Below are 22,840 nucleotides of genomic sequence, written 5' to 3'. Positions count from 1 at the left end.
TGCAACTGAAGGAGAAAGAAATGGAAATGAAGGAAAGAGAAAGAGAAAGAGAAATTGAAATGAGGAAACTTGAAATTGAAGAGAAGAAAATGGAGCAACAACTGAAATTGCGTGAGATGGAATTGACTCATGCACAGACTGTTGGAAATCGTGAAAGGGCTCCCTCTGAATTTGATTTGGCCAAGAACATTCGATTGGTGCCAAAGTTTGAAGAAAACAGAGTTGATGCATACTTTGTGTCATTTGAGAAGGTGGCTAACAGTTTGAACTGGCCACAGGAATTTTGGCCCTTGCTCCTGCAAAGTGTGTTTGTCGGCAAAGCAGCCGATGTGTACTCATCTCTCTCTGAAGAGCAATCACGTGACTATGCTACAGTCAAGAAAGCAGTATTGAATGCTTATGAGTTGGTGCCAGAGGCATATAGACACAAGTTCAGAAATTCGTACCGAAAACCAGGCCAGACACATGTTGAGTTTGCTCGTGAAAAAGAAATGATGTTTGATAGGTGGTACAGATCCCTGAAAGTGGATCAGGACTTTGATAACCTACGTGAGGTTGTTCTTTTGGAAGAATTCAAAAAGAGTGTTGCTTTCAGTGTGAGGTCACATTTGGATGATCACAAAGTGACAAGTTTGCATAAAGCAGCCTTGATGGCTGATGAGTATGAGCTGACCCACAGAAATGACAACAGACCACCTTTCAGGAATTTCTCTGGAAATAAGAGAGACAAAATTCATTCGAGCAATCCAAAGAATGCTGGTCCTGAAAAAGGCACAAGTTCTGAAACTTCATCGGCACCAAAGCCTCAATCTGACAAAGGGTCCAGTACAAGGGCAAATGTAATCAAATGTTTTCACTGTAACAAGACAGGGCACGTAAAGTCACAGTGTTGGAAGTTGCAAAACAAAACAAAGAAGGACTTGGGATTTGTCATGTCAAAAAGTGTCCTACCAGAAAACAGTGTCCCGTTCAGTGAAACACAGGCCATTGAAAGTCAATCTCCCAAATTCAAAGATAGGATGAAGCAGGTGGATGAGAGCTATCATAGCTTTTTGTTTGATGGTGAGGTGACCCCATGTACTTCTGGTGAGGCAGGTAAGCCAGTGGTCATCCTGAGGGATACGGGGGCCTCTCAGTCATTGATGGTGGATGGTGGTATGACTTTTCCACCAGATAGTGCAGTGAATGCAAAAGTTTTGATTCAGACTCTTGATGGCAGTTATATGTCAGTGCCACTGTATAGAGTGGATTTGAAGTGTGACCTAGTTTCTGGTCCTGTCACTGTTGGAGTTGTTCCTGAGTTGCCCATGGTAGGCATTGACTTTTTGTTGGGGAATGACTTGGCTGGAGACAAGGTGGTTGCGTCTCCAGTTGTTTCGGATAAACCAGTGGTGGTTGCTGAAACTGAGCAGTTGCAGGAGGAGTTTCCTGGGATTTTCCCAGATTGTGTTGTGACTAGGTCTCAGGCTCGTAGAGCTATTCAAGATGATGCGGATTCTGTTGATGTGGAGGAGAATTCCGGTGTTTGGTTGGCAGAAACCTTTTTCAAGGATCTGAATGATGGGGTTGCTGTATTAGGCTCCGAGGCTAACAGTGATGGGCTGTTTAGCAAGTCTTCCTTGGTTGAAGCACAGCAGGCAGACTCTGAGTTGAAAGGCTTGTCTCAGACGGCGTGTTCTGAGGCTGAGGCTGAAAAGGTCCCTGAGTGCTATTATGTCAAAGATGGCATTTTGATGAGGAAGTGGAGACCTCCCCATAGGCCAGCTGATGAGGATTGGACGGTGGTCCGTCAAGTTGTTGTCCCTCCTAGTTACCGCAATGAGATCTTGAGGATTGCTCACGAGTTACCAGTTGGCGGCCATTTAGGCGTCAGAAAGACAAAGGATCGGATCATGAGGCATTTCTATTGGCCGGGGTTGAATGTGGATGTGGCTGAGTTTTGCAAGACTTGTCACACATGTCAGGTGGCTGGTAAACCACAGCATTCAGTGAAGCCGGCGCCATTGATTCCGATACCTGCGTTTGAAGAACCATTCAGTCGGGTTCTAGTCGACTGTGTTGGACCTTTGCCTAGGACTAGGTCGGGTCATAAGTACCTCTTGACAATCATGGATATGTCTACACGGTTTCCAGAGGCTATCCCATTGCGAAATATCACTGCAAAGATTGTGGTAGATGCTCTAGTGCAGTTTTTCACTAGGTATGGGTTGCCCAAGGAAGTGCAGTCTGACCAAGGGTCAAATTTCATGTCAGGCATATTTCAAGAGGTGATGTATCGTTTGGGTGTGAAGCAGCTGAAGTCGTCAGCTTATCATCCCCAATCCCAAGGTGCGTTGGAGCGCTACCACCAGACCCTAAAGACAATGATTAGGGCATTTTGTGAGGAGTATCCAGAGGATTGGGATAAGGGCATCCCTTTCCTGCTCTTCGCAACAAGGGACTCCCCAAATGAGTCGACGGGTTTCAGCCCATTTGAGTTGGTGTACGGTCATGAAGTCAGGGGCCCACTGAAGCTCATCAAAGAGAAATTCATGACTGAGGATGATGAGGTCCACCTACTTGACTACGTGTCAAAGTTTCGTGAAAGGCTTTCAAAGGCTTGTGAGGTAGCTAGGGAACACTTGAAAGTGTCACAAGACTCTATGAAGAGAAAGGCAGACAAAAATGCCAAAGCCCGAACTTTCAACCCAGGTGACAAAGTTCTTGTACTGCTGCCCATACAAGGTGAACCACTGAAAGCCAAGTTCAGTGGCCCGTACTATGTCAAAAAGAAACTCAATGATGTGAACTATGTGATCAGTACGCCAGACAGACGCAAAGATCAGAGGGTGTGTCATGTAAACATGCTGAAAGAGTACTATGAGAGAAAGGCTAGTCAGCCAGTAGGTGTAACCCAGGTGGTAGAAGAAGAAGTAGATGAAGAGGGAGAAGCTCGAGATGAGAATGGAAGTGAGCCCTCTAGTGCCAGGTTGTCTAACTCAGAGATGTTAGGGAAAGTAGATGAGGCACTGAACTACCTACCTGAAAATCAGAGGAAAGATGTGACTAGTCTGTTACATGAGTACGAAGAATTGTGTAAGGACAAACCAGGCTGCACCCCTCTGGCTGTACATGATGTTGATGTAGGAGATGCTGACCCTATCAAGCAAAACCCTTACAGGTTAAACCCGAGCAAACTGCAAAAAGTAAGGGAAGAGGTTCAATACATGCTGGACAATGACATAATAGAACCTAGTAAAAGCAGTTGGAGCTCCCCAATCGTCATGGTGCCCAAACCGGATGGGTCTCAAAGATTCTGTATAGATTACAGAAAGGTGAATGCCGTGACGAAAACAGACTCTTTCCCCATTCCCAGACTAGAAGACTGCATTGACAGGGTCGGAAATTCTGCATATGTCAGTAAAATAGACCTTCTAAAGGGATACTGGCAAGTGCCCTTGACCGACAAAGCCAGAGAGATTTCTGCCTTTGCTACACCAGATGGCTTGTTCCAATGCAAAGTAATGCCATTCGGCATGAAAAATGCTCCGGCCACCTTCCAACGGCTGACAAACCAAATCATTGCGGGACTTGACAATTGTGTAGTATACATTGATGACATCCTAGTGTACAGTGACACGTGGGAGGAGCACATTACACACTTGCGGCAACTTTTTGATCGACTCAAGGAGGCTGGATTGGTGATTAATCTGGCAAAGAGTGAATTTGCAAAGGCCAAAGTGGTGTATCTCGGGCATGTAGTCGGTCAGGGACAAGTATTGCCAAGAGAAGCCAAGGTAGAGGCTATACTAGGCTTTCCCATCCCCCAATCCAAGAAGGAGTTGCTCAGATTTCTGGGCATGGCTGGTTTCTACAGGAAATTTGTACCAAATTTCAGCACAGTAGTCACCCCCCTAACAAACCTGCTGAAGGGCAAGGCAAAGTACACCTGGACTGATGAGTGTCAAAGAGCCTTCGAGAAACTAAAGGCAGTCCTTGCTAATGAGCCTGTTTTGGCAGCTCCTGACTTCGCAAAGCCATTCAAGGTGGCAATAGATGCTAGCGATGTAGGAGTGGGAGCGGTTTTGCTCCAAGAAGATGAAGAAGGCACTGAACGACCAGTTAGCTACTTCTCCAAAAAATTGAACACATACCAGAAGAAGTACTCCACCATTGAGAAGGAGGCTCTCAGTCTCATCCTTGCCCTCCAGCAATACGAAGTGTACTTGACAAATAGCAAAGGGGAGATCACGGTCTATACTGACCACAACCCCTTGGTCTTTTTAGACCGGTTCAAAATGAAGAACAACAGGTTGTTCAGATGGAGCATGATGACGCAGCCATATGCACTAAAAATCAAACATGTGGCAGGCAAAAACAATATAATTGCCGACGCTCTGTCAAGAGTGTAACATGAAGAGAGTATCAAAGGTGAAAAGTTTTCACCTCATATCATTTCCAGTGTATGTGTTTCATTAATGTGTGCAAAACAGTTTGATATGATTGTATAAGCTCCGAGAATCCAAGCAATATCATTGTAAATGGTATCCATGAAAAGAGAACGTGGAATGAATACAGCTATCCAAAAGACATGTGATAGTATGTGGTTATTGTGGCTTGATTTGGATGTTACCTCACATTCGTTGGAAATAACAATGAGAAATTGTGAAGGTAAAAGAAACCCTTGCTACAGCAAGGCTTTCTTTTTCCCATGGGGGATGGTGTCACAAATGTACACACTAGTAGTTATGTACATGTATGATGTACTGTATGCATGGTTGTTTTAATGTGTATGTACACAGGTTGACCAGATTAATGGAGAACATTCTATGTGGTATAGATATAGTACATACAGGCTGACCAGATAAGTGGAGAATTTTCTAGGTGGTATACAATGTAGCTATACAGTACATGCATGTAGCAGGAAATACATTATAGCTCACTCAATCTAGAATGATTTCACCCATTCCAGAAAGTTCTGGGAAGTGCTAACATATTTGGCTGAGTGAGGCACTGTCCCTGTAGCCCAATGTGATTGGTAGTTAATTTTGGTAATGATGTTTTGTACATAGTTAGGCAGTGAGTCATCCAGGTTTCCTGGAACTTGGACTGGCTAGTAGGTTGGAGAGAGTTATAGAATGTGCTAGAAGGGGGTGAATGGATAGTATATAAGCCAGAGGAATTCTGCAGTAGGCAGAGTACCCAACACCTCTGCTCTGAGAGTTACGTCACTTCTGGCTCTGAAGCGACTTGTTATAGTCAGTCCTGTGTTACCTGCTGACCTGTTATGTTTGTGGAGATAAGGCCTGGGAGACATTTTGCCTGCAGAGAATTAATGTGCCTTCATTGGACTCCATATTTTAATGTCAATGGACATTGCTACGGCAAAGCTGTGACGGGCTGGATTCCTAGCTGGACAATATAAAGTGAATCATCATTCAACGCATCGACTGGATGTGGTCGTTGGATTTTGCACATTTCGCTGTGAACATTCTACCGTGGATCTATTGTGGACGTATATCCTGGATTTTTACCCCGGATTTATACCGAGGATCATCACAACCTGCGCGTTTGGATTTACGTCGGAGGAATCATTCATCGGTGCATCGCGGATCATTCATTTGTGCATCGAGCATCGTATTTGGACATTTCCAGGGATATTGCGTGTAATGTGTACGTAAGTGATTCCATTACTGACTTATATTTGTTTCTCGTGATCATTATTGTACTGATGTGAAACCGATTACCAGTCTGTACCCACAATATCATTGTTAATAAACCGCCTGAACATCAGTTGATTGTGTTCTTTTGTGCGATCATTCTCAGAGTGATTTTGGTCGTAACATAATTAAATTGAAACAAACAAACAAACAAACACGACTCGTTAGTTTGGTGCGATCTTGATGTGTAGTATTTGAATATAATTAGTCACATGTGACCGCTCCTTTCCTCTCATCTACCTTCCATTGAGTCAGTCTGCTGTCATAATTTTTACTACATGTACAAGTAGACAAATTTGAGAATATCTAGTTTTCTTTTCACACGGTTATGTCATGCTACATGATTTTTGTTGCACTTCCGTTGTCGAACATTGCGGTAGAATAGTTTGGATAGAAAGCCAAACGAAGAGCACGCACTACAGAGCGAACGTATATAAACCACTATAGCAAGAACAATGGAGCGTGTAGTCGAGTCGTGCACGCGTGGACAAAGCATTCCCCAAACGCTGCAACTGGTGTCTCCGAAAGCCGAATTATGTAAATGTATGCGACGCACCAGCCAATCGCATGCGAGTCCCTGCGCCGTAGCAACACTGGGGATATTGGCGCGGCGTTCGAAAGAAGCTCGAAACTGACGAGTGCGATCCAACATAGGGTGCTTAAAATTCCATTTTCGATAGGAAAAAGTTAGTCTTATGCTATGAAATTTAGTGTAGATGTAGAAAACATATCAAAGATTCGATTTCTGCAAAAAACCTAAATCGACAAAAATAATGGTCAAAATCTTTGTACCCCGCCTAGGAGGGAATTTGCTCTTGCGACTTTTGCCTGAAACCGTTGTCGCGGGTCACATATATCCTTATATTGATAGATGGTGCTTGCCAGCACATCCACCTGACAGCAAGCCTGCGTGGTATTTGGCAATATCAAAAGAAAATGTTGTTCATGCATTCAATACAAAACAATGAAATGGATGCCTCCTGAAATGTCAATTGGCCATTCTGGTCACCTGGTCTAAACGCAAGTTCATTCTTTGTTTGAATATGAATTCCATGCATTGTTACGTCGGGCAAGCTTATGCATTATGTCGCTTTGAAAACAAGTGAAGTGCCTAACCAACTGAGAAAAAAGAAAGGTCATTTGTACCAACGTGTACATGAGCCAATTACGAACTGGCTTATTGAGCTATCATACATCATTTCAAAGCTTAGAGTCTGCCCTTAACTAAAAATCCATAGTGGTGTCTAGGGACTTTTTGTTGGTTTTGTGATGCAGGATCACATATAATAGAGTGCTGATCAGCTGTTCAGGTGAAGTTCCACAATCCCAGTTTATGTACGATGTATTTTCTTACCATTGGCTCCATCCTTTCCATACAAACATCAGCTAACTTGTTTACAAAGCTGAGACATTTGCTAGAAGGTCATCTTGTTTTTGTTTTGCTGTGCAGTATTAATGGCAAAAGGAGGTTCGATCTGCCCTCCCCTTGCTGCCAATAGATTTGCTTATCCTTTCATGTACTATATCATACTACCAAACACACCACTACACACACACATACATACGAGCATTTACATATATTCATTTATATACAAACATACATACTGTACTCTAAAAGTGGAAATTTCCATGTGCTTAACTTTTTGTAATGGGCCATTTCAGTAAACTTCACTTATTGATAATTTCATAAATGAGGTTACCTTTGCACATATCACAACATCTGCAAAACTATTTGCTAGTCTTCTTGATTTTGTGTTAGCATCGTTGAGTGCAAACTTTGCAAAATAGTCCACCTTCACAGGACATACATTCATTTATACCAATGTGATCAAGTGACTTATGAAGTCCCGACCCTTGCCACATTTTGACAAAGGACAATCAACACCTCACTGTTGTTACATTTTCTTCACTGATCAAAACAGGTTGTTTGAAACAAGCTGTCTAGGAGTGGGGATTATGTAATCCAATCAGTCCCTATTGTATCAATGGCCTTTGAGCAGGGCTGTTACTTTATTACACCCGAGGTGGGATTTTGCTTTGCAGGATTGACTCAAAAGAAAATTCCATCCAGATATCTGTTGCTTTTGTATGAAAACAGGAAAAAAAAGAAAAGTAGTTCAGTGAATTTTTTGTTTTTGTTTTTTATTTTTATTTCATTTTAGTTTTTTTTTCGTTTTTTTTCTTTCTTTTTTTTTTTGGGGGGGGGGAATCAGACACATAAACAGGGCTTGTTAATAACTTTTTTTCTCTGTTGGCCCATTCAGGCAACTAAGATCTTTGCATCTGAAATATTTGGGCCCGAAGAAGAAATGAAGTAGCCCAAAATAAAAGGAAACATTAGAATCAATTGTATTTTTAATCTAAGTTGCCTGACCAGTCCTCTAGAGGAGAGCCTTTTTGAAAGTTTGGTGGCCTGACATCAATTTTTAGTGGCCACTGGGCCACCAGGCCACCTTTAATGTCAAGCCCTGTGAAGTTAACAATTGTCAAAGTTGACCAGCTCTCTGTGGGGTTTGTATAAGAAAATTCACAAATTCTCCCATGAAAAATTTTCTTCAGACCCGCTCTTGGTAATTAGAGTGATATGTTTTTGGGTGTCCTCCTCAGCAGATAAGTTCTGTTCTGAACTTTTCACGTACAGGTATTTTCATGCATTGCTACCTGTCAGCCATTTGCGCATATTAATTATAGCAGTTGTGAGGGTCTGATAACTTCACCTTTCACAAAATAAGAATATGAGAATGAGTTACAACATATAACAGTACTAGTACACATACTGATTTGTTTTTATGGAGTGCTTCCCTGTTCATAAAAAAGGTAGTATGTTCTGCATTCAAAGTACCATACTAGCACATGAAAATCACTGCAAATTTTTCAGCTCATTCAGTACCTCATAGTTTACTGTAAAAGTGGAAATTTTCACGGTGTTGAAATTTTCGCACATATCGTGCAATCCGAAACTAGCGCAAAAATAAAAGCACGCAAATATTTATGCTGGCTGTATGTTCCAGTAGTTGAAGTCTTGATTCCGCGAAATTGAAAACACGCGAAACTCTTCTTACCCCGCAGCGCGAAAAATTAGTTGCGCGAAAATATCCACTTTTACAGTAAGCAGAATATCTAAACTTGACCCACATCGTACAGTACCTTGTAGTGTAACTCAGAATTGAAGACTGGTCTTGGATTCTGTGGCTGGGGTAAATTGGAAGTGTGTAAAAAATTACTAGTAAATGTAGTATAGGAAAATTAGTCCATCTCCAGTGGGTTAAGTTAGAGCATCCAAACTTGACCGACCTGTAGACAGGTATTTTGGCAGTTAGCCAGCCCTCACAGGTGTAACACTGTGCCTCAGTCCAAAAGGAAACCTCGGTGACAGAATAGGGATTATAGGGGATTGCTTTGTAGGTCATCTCTATTCATTGACAGCTAGTGTCCAGACGTCTGAAGCAATTGTCAAAGACAAAACTCCAGGGATATGCCCATCGCAGAACAAAGCATGTTAAAGGTCCTGTTTACCTTTGGGAACAGTGATTTAAAAAAATTTACATGATATGACATTTAATGCATATATGTGTAGGTCTGTTGTACCACAAAACATCCTGTCATATATAATTTTTCGCGATAAAGCCTAAAATATAAGGAGATATCTGTATTTTTCTCATGAAGCCGTAACTGTAGGCGGTTTTAGTCTGGAAACTTTTTTATTATAACTATTGTTCACATTTTATGTATTTAACAATACTTAACATCGATTTTACTGATTTTAAATTTTCACAGTGGTTGTTTGATATCCCTAACTCACATTTTAGAACTATTTTAAAGCACTTATGCTGGGTTTTTGTTTCATCTGCAAATGGTAAATTATGCCTTTAAGGGTTAATCTCATGTGATCGATATATTTCTGTGATAGTATTCATTCAATAGTAAAGGTTTAAAGTAAACTGAACTCGTGTATGACTGTGTACATGTAGTAGTAATAGAAGTGGGTAAACTGAACTCATGAATGTGATGGTGTAGTAGTAAAGTGTATATCATGTAAGTGAGTAGACTAAATCCTTCATGAATGTTTTTTGTCCCCGCCGAACGAGTTCGAGCAGGGGACTATGAAACGGGCTCCGTACGTGTGTGTGTCCGTCTGTCCGTCTGTCCGTCTGTCCGTCTGTCTGTGCGTCTGTGTGATCAAAATGTTCAAAATGCTACTCCTTCGCCATTTCTAACCCGATTTTGATTCTGTTTGCTTTATGTGATAGCACTACATGGGAGCTTTGAAACTTCTATACAGAATTTCAGTTGTGACCTTTGACCTTGACCTTTGACCTATTTTGTACATTTTGCTTCAAAATGCTATTCCTTCGCCATTTCTAACCCGGTTTTGATTCCGTTTGCTTTATATGATGGCACTAGGTGAGAGCTTCAAAACTTTTACACAGAATTTTGACCTTTGACTTCTTTGACCTTTGACCTTGATTTTTGACCTATATTGTACATTGCCTACAAAATGCTACTCCTTCGCCATTTCTAACCCGATTTTGATTCCGTTTGCTTTAAGTGATGGCACTAGGTGAGGGCTTCAAAACTTCTACACAGAATTTTGACCTTTGACTTCTTTGACCTTTGACCTTGATTTTTGACCTATATTGTACATTTTGCTACAAAATGCTACTCCTTCGCTATTTGTAACCCGATTTCGATTCCGTTTGCTTTAAGTGATGGCACTAGGTGAGGGCTTCAAAACTTCTACACAGAATTTTGACCTTGAACTTCTTTGACCTCTGACCTTGATTTTTGACCTGTATTGTACATTTTGCTACCAAATGCTACTCCTTCGCCATTTCTAACCCGATTTCGATTCCGTTTGCTTTATGTGATGGCACTAGGCGAGGGCTTCAAAACTTCTACACAGAATTTTGACCTTTGACTTCTTTGACCCTTGACCTTGATTTTTTACCTATATTGTACATTGGCTACAAAATGCTACTCCTTCGCCATTTCTAACCCGATTTCGATTCTGTTTGCTTTATGTGATGGCACTAGGTGAGGGCTTCAAAACTTCTACATAGAATTTTGACCTTTGACTTCTTTGACCTTTGACCTTGATCTTTTTACCTTTATTGTACATTTTGCTACTAAATGCTACTTCGGCGGGGACATATATTACGCACCGCGTAATTTCTACTTTTCCTTGTTTGTTTTGTTTTGTGTTTTTTTTTTAAGTGAACTAATTGGATTAACTAAACTCTGTTGTTACGGTATTGATATAGTAATTACAAGAAATCTTCTTTTCCTGATATCCAGGAACATGATGTTGATGTGCCCACCTATCTACTCCCAGTCCTGGACCTCATCGACAGGTCCGCGGTAGTTCTCTGCAGACACCTGATAGAGGGCAGTAATGCCCTCAGCAAGGACATCATTCGAATTTCAGCGGGACCCACGATGCACTATCTCACGCAAACGCTCGATGCAGTCTGCAAGAAAGAAATGTGAGTGTGAATTGCCACAATATAACATTATGATTTTAGTATTCTCCTAAATGGAAACTCCATCCTGTGGTCAAGTTGATGGTAGTACAGAGAGTAAATGTTAAATGATTATGATAATAAAAATTTCATAATATAAAAGCCTCAGATTTTAAATTTTTAAGTAAACAATGTTTTTCCAAAGCAGGGGCAGCAATTGCAAAACATATGTGCATATTACCTAGACGAGTCAATGATTTCACTTACAAGTGCACAATTCTCTTCTCATTGGTTTCTTTATAAGAATGTTTTGAAATCATTCTTTTTGTCAGTAATGGAGGAACTAAGTACCTTGTTTACTGTTATTTGGAGATTTCTAAAAGTTGGAGCCAGTGGAATGAAACACAGATGTAGTACTTTCACCTTCACTGTATTATCAGTATGAATTAACAAAATAATGGGCCATTCAATATATCCCTTTAATCCTGCATGCATTCTTGCACATGTGGGATTAGAAAACAGTAAACATGTTTTTATGCCTCCGCCACGAAGTGGTGCCGGAGGCATTATGTTTTCGGGTTGTCCGTCCGTCCGTCCTTCCGTCCGTCCGTCCTTCCGTCCGTCCGTCCTTCCGTCCGTCCGTCCTTCCGTCCATCCGTAATGAATTTTGTGGACAAGGTAACTATCAAAACCTGTTGAGGTATCCTAATGAAACTTGGCATGTATGTGTATTAGGGGGTGAAGTTGTGCCTATCAACTTTTGGGTGCACATGCTCAAGGTCAAAGGTCAAAAGGTCAAGGTCAAATACATAAAATTTCACTATTTCCACCATATCTATTGAATGCCTGAACATATTTTCTTGAAACTTAGTGTATACATGTATTACCCAATCGAGATTCTCTGGTGAAAGTTTTGGTGACGAGGTCAAAGGTCAAAAGTCAAAAGGTCAGGGTCAAATACGTAAAATTTCACTATTTCCACCATATCTATTGAATGCCTGAAGATATTTTCTTGAAACTTAGTGTATACATGTATTACCCAATTAAGATTCTCTGGTGAAAGTTTGGGTCATGAGGTCAAAGGTCAAAGGTCAAAAGGTCAAGTAAAAATATTAAAACTTCTTTTTTTTCTCCGTACCTTGGAAAATTGTTCAAGGTATCTTCATGGAACATAGTATATACATGTACTGACTGGAAGTGATTATCTAGAGAATGTAGGGTTCATGGGGTCAAAAGTCAGGGGTCAAAGGTCAAGTGCAACACTTCAAAATTTTATTATTTCCCTCATATTTATGTAATGACAGCAGGGTTATTTTTTTTTACACTTGGTGTATGCATGTGTAACCTAATAGAAATTCTCTGGAAATCTTTTCTTCTTTTTTCGCCTCAAAGGTCAAAAGGTCAAAGATCAAGTGAAAGTGCTGAACTAACTTTTTCCTCCATATCTCGGAAGTGGCTCAAGTTATCTTGAAACTTAGTACATATTATGCATGTTCTACCTGAAAGTGATTATCTTATGAATTTTAGGGTCAAGGGCCAGATGAGAATTGTAACAATTTACTATTCAATTCAGAAATTGCACTTTTTCTCCACACCTGTACCTTGAAAATTACTCAATGCCTAAATGTATGAATGGGTCAAAGTCAAGTTAAAGTCCTTAAATCCCTAGATACATGCTCTCCTATTCATCCAATTAAACCTACATGTAGGTCAAGGAAGGTGAACATTCAACACATTTGTGACAAACTTGTCATTTCAATATTTTGCCAATTTTGTGAAAATGTAATCACACATTGTCCACATGTACTATCTAGACCTGGGAAAATCATGCATTATGGCGGAGGCATACCAGTCGCCAAAGCGACATTTCTAGTTTAAATACAAATGTATGTGTTCTATAGCCTGCCCTGATATGAGCATGTGCATGAATATGTCTCAGTGTTTATGTTTATCTGCCGTGTGTGTGTGTGTGTGTGTGTGTGTGTGTGTAGTTGTGTGTGGCTGCATGCGATATGGCCACTTCATTCTGCTAAAGCATATACCGTAGGTCAGAGACTAAACCTGTGAAAAGATGTAACTTCCATTGCACAAGCAACACTGACAGACATGCTTCCGTGTGGGATTTGACTTTTGAGTGACATACCAGTAAACTTGTGACTTGCCATTCAACAAGTTCTGCTGTCATGGTAGCATGATTTCTCCAGTCTCGTATTTTACCTAATATGGGAATTTTCTGTTATTATATATCTAACTTTCATGCACAACCAGAGAGCAAAGCATTTTCCATAACAACCCAAAAGTTTGTCCAATCTTGTCTTTATGTAGCAACAACTGATTTTATGGCATACAGTTGTACATTTCAGTTATGATGACAGTCTTAGCTCCAGCTCAAATTCTGTTTGTATTTCTTGTAGATTTGTAGTAACTGAAACAATGTCTGACAAAGTGTGACTGTAATATCATGTAGGTATAAACTGTGGTAGAGTTATCAAATGCAATGTATCTTTGATGTCGCAGGTCAAAGGGCAATGTAATTTCAAGGATTAATGTATTAACAAGGTAATTGTGTGAATTCTGTGAAGAATGTTTTTAATTACGAGAATATGTTACTAGAGAATAGAAAATGAAAAGAGAAAAATTGACATCTAAAAATCACATTGTTACATAATGACCTCTTTCTGATCACTTTGAAAATCTAGCAACAAAGTGGCTGATAAAATGTTTGGATTGAAATCGATGGCACATAAGAATAGTTTGATTCCGCGGGCAGTCACAGCTGATGCAAATTGAGGCAGTGCTAAAATACAGGCATGGTAACATTAGGCTAAATTCTGTTTAAAGTTATGTTTGTGACATTGCTCTGGGTACGGTGTAACATGAGCTGGAAAAGGAGCTTGGAGGAATACGTAATATTTCCAGATATCTCCTCACATCCCTTCTTAAAGATATGGTGCACATGTAACTTGAAATGTGAGCCAAATTACACCTGGGGAAAAAACAATGAGCAAAAGTTAGAAATACATGACATACATTTTTTTTTAAGGGAGACTGCAACCTTTAGCTGTCATTTTATTTTGATAACAAGGGACCAGTAACTGAGTGAAACTGTGCCTACACGACCTTAAACAGAGCCACTGCATGCTAACGGGCAGGAAATTCCCAAAGTGAACAATTACCTGTTGCAACCAAAGTACTTCCTAGGGACTTAGATCATCTGATAACGGGGAGTTAAGGAGAGGAAAAAAAGTGAAAGTGCAAACTGAGTTACTCTGATGTTTACTGAAAGGCTGTTCATCAATATTTAGAAAAAAAAAAGTGCCTTTTGTGTTTCTATTTCCATGCATTTTTTCAAGATCCGTAGCAATAGTATATCTAATTAGAAAATGAAAAAAAAAAAATCACTAGTAGTGGTAATCGCACACCTACAGTATCTTTTATTGCAAACAGGAACATTAAAGAGGAAAGCATTTCTTCATTATAACTGCATTACCTCATAGCATTTTTTTCTTAAACAGTATCACTGATTCATTTTTACTGATTCAGCATAATTCTGAACTTCCTTTTAGAAGAACATATTTCTGACATATCTCTGTAACGTATAATGTGAACTACCAATGAGCATTTCGAGAAATTATACAAATATATGTACTGTTTTATAAGTTAGTAGCTGTCCACATTTATTCTTGTAGGATCGCTGCTTCAAATTTCCCATGACACTCTGTACAGAGAGGTTGTCAATATTGTCAATGGCGAAATAACAAGGTCAAGCCAGCTTCCTGCAACATCTACTGTTAGAGTAGGGTTGTCATTGGATTATCAAGAATCATACCAGAACAATATGAGCCCCAACCTTGCAAAAAATGCTCCCCCATGCAAGTTAAGCCAGGGTTACACCAGAAACGAATTCTTCTGAACAAATTTTGGGAGCTCCCCGAATCAGAGACAAATAGGTTCCGAATAGGTCCCAAATAACAGCAGAATCGCCAAGAATTGACCCGAATCACTTTTTGGCATCCCGAATAAAGTCGAATGCCAACCCGGGTAATGGCCAGAATTGAACCAAATGTGGCCAGAATAGAGCCGAATGTGGCCCGAATGCCCTGATTATAGCCAAATAGAGCCGAATGTCGACTTGAATCGGGACGAATATGGCCAAATGCGCAGAATACGCCATTGAATTTCCAGTCAGGTGCTACAGGCGGAATGAAGCAGAGGCCTGCCTGCACGCATATAGCCAATCTGGCTATATTAGCGAGGCTATTCGGGTCATTCTGGCCGCTCATTTGACCTATTCGGCTGCTTTTTGGCCGTATTCTGGCCTATTTGGCTCACTTGCCTGTATTCTGCTCTGTATTTGGGTAACGATTCGGATGGATTCAGGGAGGTATTCGGGGCATTCTGGGCAGATTCGGCTCTATTTCTGATATTTGGGTCTATTTGGCTGGACGATTCGGGCAGTTACTCCCCTAATGATACGAATAGGCCCAAATCTGCCCAGAATGCCCTGAATGCCTCCCCGAATTCTCCCCAAATACATCCCGAATGTTGCCTGCATGAAATTTGTCGGGGCCACATTCAGGAGTATTTTGGAGGGTGTTTGACTGGTTTTAAACATTTCAAAATGAGCCGAATCCCTCCACGAATATTCCAGACTCCCTCCCAAATTTGTGCCCATGCGGGGAAGGAGAACAGAATGCTTCCAAATCCACCCGAATACATGTATTCAGGTGGATTCGCAGCTGATTTAGTTCCGGTGTAACTGAGGCTTTAGGCTCTGTGCATGCATGAAGTACAGCCACCACTTCTGCAGCAGGCAAAACTTTGGAAATTACACGGATCATGTCACCTTCCAGCTGTGCTAATGATACAATATGAAGCCTCATTTTCCACTCCATGCACCAGTTCCCTTGTATGAAAACTTATTTTACTACTTTACTTCATGTTGTTCACATACTTATGATTGTCTCCACCACCTCCATTTTTTTTCTTTGTTGTTGTTGTTGTTGTTGTTGTTGTTGTTGTTGTTGTTGTTGTTGTTGTTGTTGTGTTGTGAAAATTTATTCTCATTTTGCTTTGTGTAACGATTTTTAAGGATAAGTTGTTTTAGTGCCTTGTTGTACATGTAGTAATGGCATCCAGTATTTATGAGAGTGTTGATTTGATGTCATCTGCCATCTGTAGGATATGATATCTCTGTAAGATATGAAGGTCCATTTCTCGTTCCAGCTGAAAACACAAATAGAATTTCTACGTGATGTGTAGAATTCGAACCAGCATGTGGGATTAGAAAGATTTTTCTGTCTAAGAACAGGGCATTTTGGGTCATTGATGTGGATTCAGGCTTTGGATTTGTTTCATTTGTTTTGCTTTGTTTTGTTTTGTTTTGTTTTGTTTTGTTTTGGTCTTTTTGCCATGGTAAGATATTCCCAGATTCAGGGGATGATTGCAGTCAGGAAAGAGTGGACGGAGTAGGCTTCTTCACTGGACTTAGTAAGCTTTAAGTTTCACACCAGTCCAGGGGGGCGTTTCATCAACGAGTTCGTCGGAGGTTTTCACCGACGAATTTGCTATCAGCCAATCAGATGCAAGGATTTACACTGACAACTGTTAAAAGCTAATGAAATCCTTGGTCTGATTGGCTGATAGCAAATTCGTCGGTGAAATCTCCGACGAACTCGTTGATGAAACGCCCCCCCTGGGGGCATTTCAGCAACAAGTTCGTCGGAGTTTTCACCGACAAATTTGCTATCAGCCAATCAGACCAAGGATTTCATTAGCTTTTAACAGTTGTCAGTGTAAATCCTTGCGTCTGATTGGCTGATAGCAAATTCGTCGGTGAAAACCTCCGACGAACTCGTTGATGAAACGCCCCCCAGTTTCTGTGAAATTTCACGGACAAGAGATATTTGATACTGATATTTAAAGCATTTTTCTGACCGGGGGAACCCTTCTGTACACAAGTGTGGTAGCTTCTTAATGCAATATTTTGTACCCATTTTTACTCCAGTAGGAAGATTCCTGTATTGTGTAATGCACTTTTCAGTAGATAAGGGCGGTTTGTTTGGTGTGTTTGACTCATTTTCTGTGTGAGTTGAATGCAAGATTTTGAATCCACAGTTGAAAATTGGCACAGTTATGAAACTGGCATTTACCACTCACTGTTCCAGTCACTATACACCTGTACCTGTACAGTTGCTGTGAATTACAGCAACACTCCAACCATAGATTGAAAAAAAAAAATCTGTTCATTTTCATTTATATTCTTTTGGTGCTATCGAAGCAGATACCATGAAGGTTAGGCGTTACACTGCTTGGTCACAGTAAGCAGGGCTATTCAGCATTTAGAAGAGCAATTGTGTAGCATTTCCAACCTCTTTTCATGTGCTTTGGATAGTCGTTAAAGCATTGCTGGACTGTCTGGTGTACATAGCCTTGTACTGTTCTGTAGTACTGCAGATTAGTTACAACAAGTCTGCTTTGTATGAACAATGATCTAATAATAACTTCTAATCTACCACCATATGAATGATGATTAGCTGAATAAATAGCAGATGAAATGAATGAATGAATGAGTAAAGGGAATGAATCAATTAAGACATGCTTTTGTGCATGAAACATTGACAAGAACTTTAGTGAATTAATATCAAAATTTATCATTTTAACAAAACAGGGGTATCAGTCCCAATTATGTAATATGCAAATTAGATGAAGTGATTATATCACTGCCTCATAACCTTTTTATTAGTTTGAAGAAGGATGTTATGAAGGTCTTTTTGTAACTTTTTAGCAAGTGTTTAAACCATTCTCCAGCTATAAAAAGTCAGTGGTGCAAACTTGAATTAACTTCAGAAAAAAAGTGTTAGGAGTTGTATGATATTTTCTATTCAAGTTCATTTCATGAAGGATACAGCTGTATCTCATGAAGAGTTTAGTTTGAATGTCTTCCTTGCATTTGTGATTGCGTTTGGTGCTAGTGTTTCATAGAGATATAAAACTAAGAATTTCTGTAACTTTTGTATACTGTATATTCTACCAATTTTATTTAAACTCTCACAATTTCATTTCTTTTTATATTATTTATTGGTGTCAATTTGAACATCATGTGGAGTTTCCTCTACAAGGATACACCATCAATACACATCTTCATAACGTCATATGTTGGTTTATTGCTAAATTTGTATTTTCCTTCTTTGTTTGATGAATTCATCAATAAATAGAGATTTTACAGATTAGAAATTGAACAGATTTGACCTACACTTTAAAGTAGTTCACCTATTCATATAAAAATGTAAAAGATTCAATCATGACCAACTGTGCTGACAGGATCTGTTCTTTATTAATTTTATTCTTGATTCTGTGTAACAATATCTTAACCCGTTGAGGACAAGTCCCAAGTATATTCGGGCAGGTGTCTAGGGGAAATGCGTGTTGTAGCCAAATCAGCCCGTCCTCAATGGGTTAAGATGTCGCATATGAATCGATTAGTTGAAAAGCTGGATGATGTTATTAATCAAATGTTTTGGAGGTACCCGGTACTCAGAAATAGGATAGGATTTTGTACAGTGGTGGGAGACTGTAGTATCATAAAACCAATTTTTATTTGATGGTCTTTAAAGTACTTCTGAAATATGTGGTCTCATGATTTTTCCCCCTTGGAAATAATCTGATGAACGAGTGATAAGGTATACATTGTGAATGAATTCACAACAGTTGATCAAAATCGTGTGAAATAGGTCCTAAGTCATGTTTGTCTTTCCAGCTTTCCAAAGACAATCTCCCCCAGGGCAGGGCTAAAAATGTTTCATGTAAACATACTGTATATGTCCGCACTAGAAATAGTATGTTTCAGAACTGTTATCCTGCTACAACTAGATTTTTCTTTTGATGGGACTGAAATGTTTCACTTCCCAGATCCCCTGGGTCTGTAAATGTCAGTGTGCAAGTCATGATGTATGATAAACTCTGCTGGTACACAATCCATCTTCATGAAGGAGTTCTAGTTGATACATGTGTACAATCTAGGATTTTTTTTTTAATTTTTTGTACAGACCTTTCGGGATTTGATTCCACAAAAGTCAAAAATTGATTTAACAGTGATATTTGTAATGTATTTATCACTTTCAGATGTGTTATAGACTGTATGTTTATGGCATATGATTATGTCTTGTCATGTGATGATCGAAGTTATAAATTTGAAATACTGTTATGCTATCAACAGATTTAAACATGTCGTTCAGTATATGACTATTTTTTTTCTTCATATTTATATCTTTCTTCTTCTTTTTTTAGGGGGAATGTTTATGATGATGATGCAGCCATGAAAAGGACAGATTAATGATTAGATTAGCACTAGCTTGTTTCAATGTCACAATCATCACAATATATGAAAACAAGTTTGGACTGCTGAATTCAGGAAGTCACTCACCTGTACAGAGTACTTGACATTTGTATACATGTATACTATATTCTGATTCATCTCTTGCTTGTTCAAAAGCATTGTCCTGTTTATGCTTCCTGTTTTATCATACTCCAATCCCACCCACACATAGTGTGTATGGGGGTATATAGGAATCTGTCTGATTTCCTTTGTCTCAAAAGTTAAGCCATGTCTTTTCTCTCTAGTGTTAACTCATGAGGGCAAGTGAAATTCAGATTTAGTTTCCAGGAAGTGAAGTTTGCTTGCTCGTGGTAACTCAACTAGTTGCCTTTCTTACGCATCTGTCAAAAGATGACAATGCAGGCACAATCCAGAAGTCAGTTTCATCTAAATTGACCTTGCATTAGTAGGCCAAAATCTTGTAATTTCCAAGGATTACTACTAAGGAATACAGCTCACAAATTTATTTTCCCATATGACTGTGTAACATCTTATGTCATTTAGCTCCTACTGTGCCTTGTTTGCCAATTGGCATGCCACTAGAGGGCTCTCTCCAACAATTGGCATTGGTATCTGAAATATTATTGTCAATGACTGGAGATTATCTAATCCCTCTTATCCCTATTGTATCACTGTGGCCTTCCTATTGGACTGAGGCACATTGATGCACCTACAGTGCATGGACTTGCTAACATTACACAGGGCTGCCAACATTGGAAACTAGTTGAGAGTGAGACTCCCATAGGCTAATGCTATAATTTAGGAGTCAAAATGAGTGAGATCAATTGAAATGCATGCAAATGAAATAAAGTTTTAGAGTGAGAAAGGACCAAAATGAGTGAGTCTCACTCTCAATGAGTGAGAGTTGGCAGCCCTGCATTACAACTAGGACAAAGTTTGCTTTGATTGCTGAGTGCTGATTTTTTTTTATTTTTTTTTAAGAATGGCAAGTTAAACTAGATGCCTACGCACATAAAGGGTTAAAGGGGGTATCTCACTGAGCGGAGAACGTTTGCGAACGTAGCGAATTTGGGAATTCGCCAGGGTTCGTGAACGGTTGCAAAAGGTTCGTTAACATTCGCAAGAAAGTTCGCAAACGGTTTTTATTGTCGCAAACAGTTTTTCTTGTCGCAAAGAAATTTTGAACATGTTCAAAATTTCTTTGCGAACCTTTGCGAATTTGTATTTTCGCTAACAGTTGCAAACATTCGCAAACATTCGCAAAACACACGTAAGAATTCGCAAACGGTTGTAATACGGTGTCGCTAACATTTTTATATGATTCGCCACTGCTAGCGAACAAGTAACCACATGGTTCCTATGTAAAAGCTTCTGAAACAGACAAGGTTCCACTCTAAGAAAGTTCTTGAAGCTCTTGACATCTCCATCATGATTGTAATTGCTTCAAAAGCTTTTCATATTGACTAAAGTCTGTCATCTGCAAGAAGCACTCTCTGACTCTCTTTCTTTTCTTCTTCCTTTCTTGTTTTTCTTTATTTTATTTCTCTTATGCTGCACAACTCTCTAAAAAAGAAAGAGTGAAAATGTTCACTCTTGAAGGAGTGAATTACAGAAAAGAGTGAGTTTTGAGGGAAATTGGGGTGAATTTTGAGTGAAAATATCTATTTTCACTCATTTTGGAGTGACCTCAGGGATCACTCGAAAATCTTGGAGTGATCCCTGAGGTCACTCCAAAATGAGTGAAAATGAACATTTTCACTCCAAAATCACTCTAATTTCACTTGAAACTCACTCTTTTCTGTTATTCACTTCTTCAAGAGTGAACATTTTCACTCTTTCGTTTTTTAGAGAGAATAGCTGTAGCAGCAGCCTGACAAAGCAGCTCTTCAAGGATAGCAACACCTTGAGCCTCTTCTTGGCAGAAATTTATTTCCATATCCTGGAAATCCATCTTGAACGGTTGTCACAAGAGATCTGAATTCAGTGGAAGGTTTTATGTCGCTTTATGGGTCTTACTATACGCAATCGCCTGGTACTTTTCCAGGTCCAAGAACATTCGCAAAACTGTCGCTAACATTTGCAAAATTGTCGCTAACATTTGCAAAATTGTCGCTAACATTTGCTAACGTTCGCTAATAGTCGCCACCTGTGTTCGCAAACACTATCGCAAACATTCGCTAAAGTGTTGCTAATTGTCGCTAAACATCGCTAAAAGTCGCTAACTGTCGCTAATGGCAGAAGCGAACTTTGATTTTTCGCAAACATTCGTCAGAAAAGTTGGCGAATCTCAAATTCGCTACGTTCGCAAACGTTCGCCGCTCAGTGAGATACCAGCTTAAGGAAGCCACGTGATAGTATGTCTCATCTGACAAATATTTTGATGAAAAGTGTCAATCTGTCAACTGGAATTCAGTCTTCAGAGCTACGTGTATCTCTCGGCAGCGATGACCAGTCTATTAAAGAGTTGTTGTTTCTGCAAGGAGTTGTTCCCATAGCGATCGGTCACTGTGTTATGGTTTCCACAAGGATCGGTTCCCATAGCAATTTGTCACTTCCTCACCGTGTATCCCTCTGGAAAGAATCATTGCTACATCTTTCATCCACTCCTGTTTGCAGAGATAATATCTAGTATGATTCAATTCAAACAATATATATTCTGCCATGATTACCCAAAGACTGGTTATAACAATGTTTGAAAGGTTGGGTGGGATAGTCTCTTATTCTCAGAAATTCTATTTGGGATGACTGTCTTACTCACCCAGGCATATTGAAGTACAAAGCAAATTTTCAAATTTTGAAGCAGGCTGTTTTGCTATTAATGTATATAAATCAAATCGATCATATTTATGCTTTTGAAGTTAGTCAATCAATACATGTTTACTCGTTAAGCCTGCATATATTTCTTTATAAATGATTTAACCTTTATTTGTGGGTGCCAGTTGAACCATGCATTGAAGGGACAGTACATTTTCTGTTGAGATGGGGCTTCAGGTTTCCAATGTGTTTTTATGTGATTTTTTTGAGATGATTAGAAACCTCCCATGAAATATGAAAGAGCATATAATTCTAAGGTGATTCCTAAGTTTATATGATGAAAATTGGTTTTGAAATGGCTGAGATATTTAAAACAAAGTGATCCTAATAAAAGATGGGACCCACCTTTTATTAGGATTGCTTTATTTTATTTTGTTTTTGGATATCTCAGCCATTTCAAAACTGATTTTCATCAAATAAACTTTGAACTACCAGTACTCTTAGAATTCTATGCACTTTTGAATAAAATTCTATATATCAATGGGTTTTAATAATCTTGCAATAAGTTAAAACCTGAATCCCCACCTCAA

General features: G+C 39.5%; 1 protein-coding gene across 1 annotated transcript in view; it reads left to right on the top strand.

Moving 5' to 3' along the window:
* The window catches only part of LOC139730564 (lysophosphatidic acid phosphatase type 6-like), a 38,170-nt gene that overhangs the window by 11,641 nt on the left and 3,689 nt on the right, over positions 1–22,840 (top strand). The window contains exon 6 of the mRNA XM_071641416.1: positions 10,995–11,182. Within this exon, the coding sequence (XP_071497517.1) occupies positions 10,995–11,182 (188 nt within the window). The remainder of the gene's footprint in view (positions 1–10,994; positions 11,183–22,840) is intronic.

The sequence above is a fragment of the Diadema antillarum genome, unplaced genomic scaffold (genome assembly GCF_040938485.1).
Source record: "Diadema antillarum isolate AM-2024a unplaced genomic scaffold, OU_Dant_1.0 seq00000321_RagTag, whole genome shotgun sequence".
Taxonomy (NCBI): domain Eukaryota; kingdom Metazoa; phylum Echinodermata; class Echinoidea; order Diadematoida; family Diadematidae; genus Diadema; species Diadema antillarum.
The sequence above is the reverse complement of the archived record's forward strand: the minus strand, read 5'-3'. Positions and strand labels throughout refer to the sequence as shown.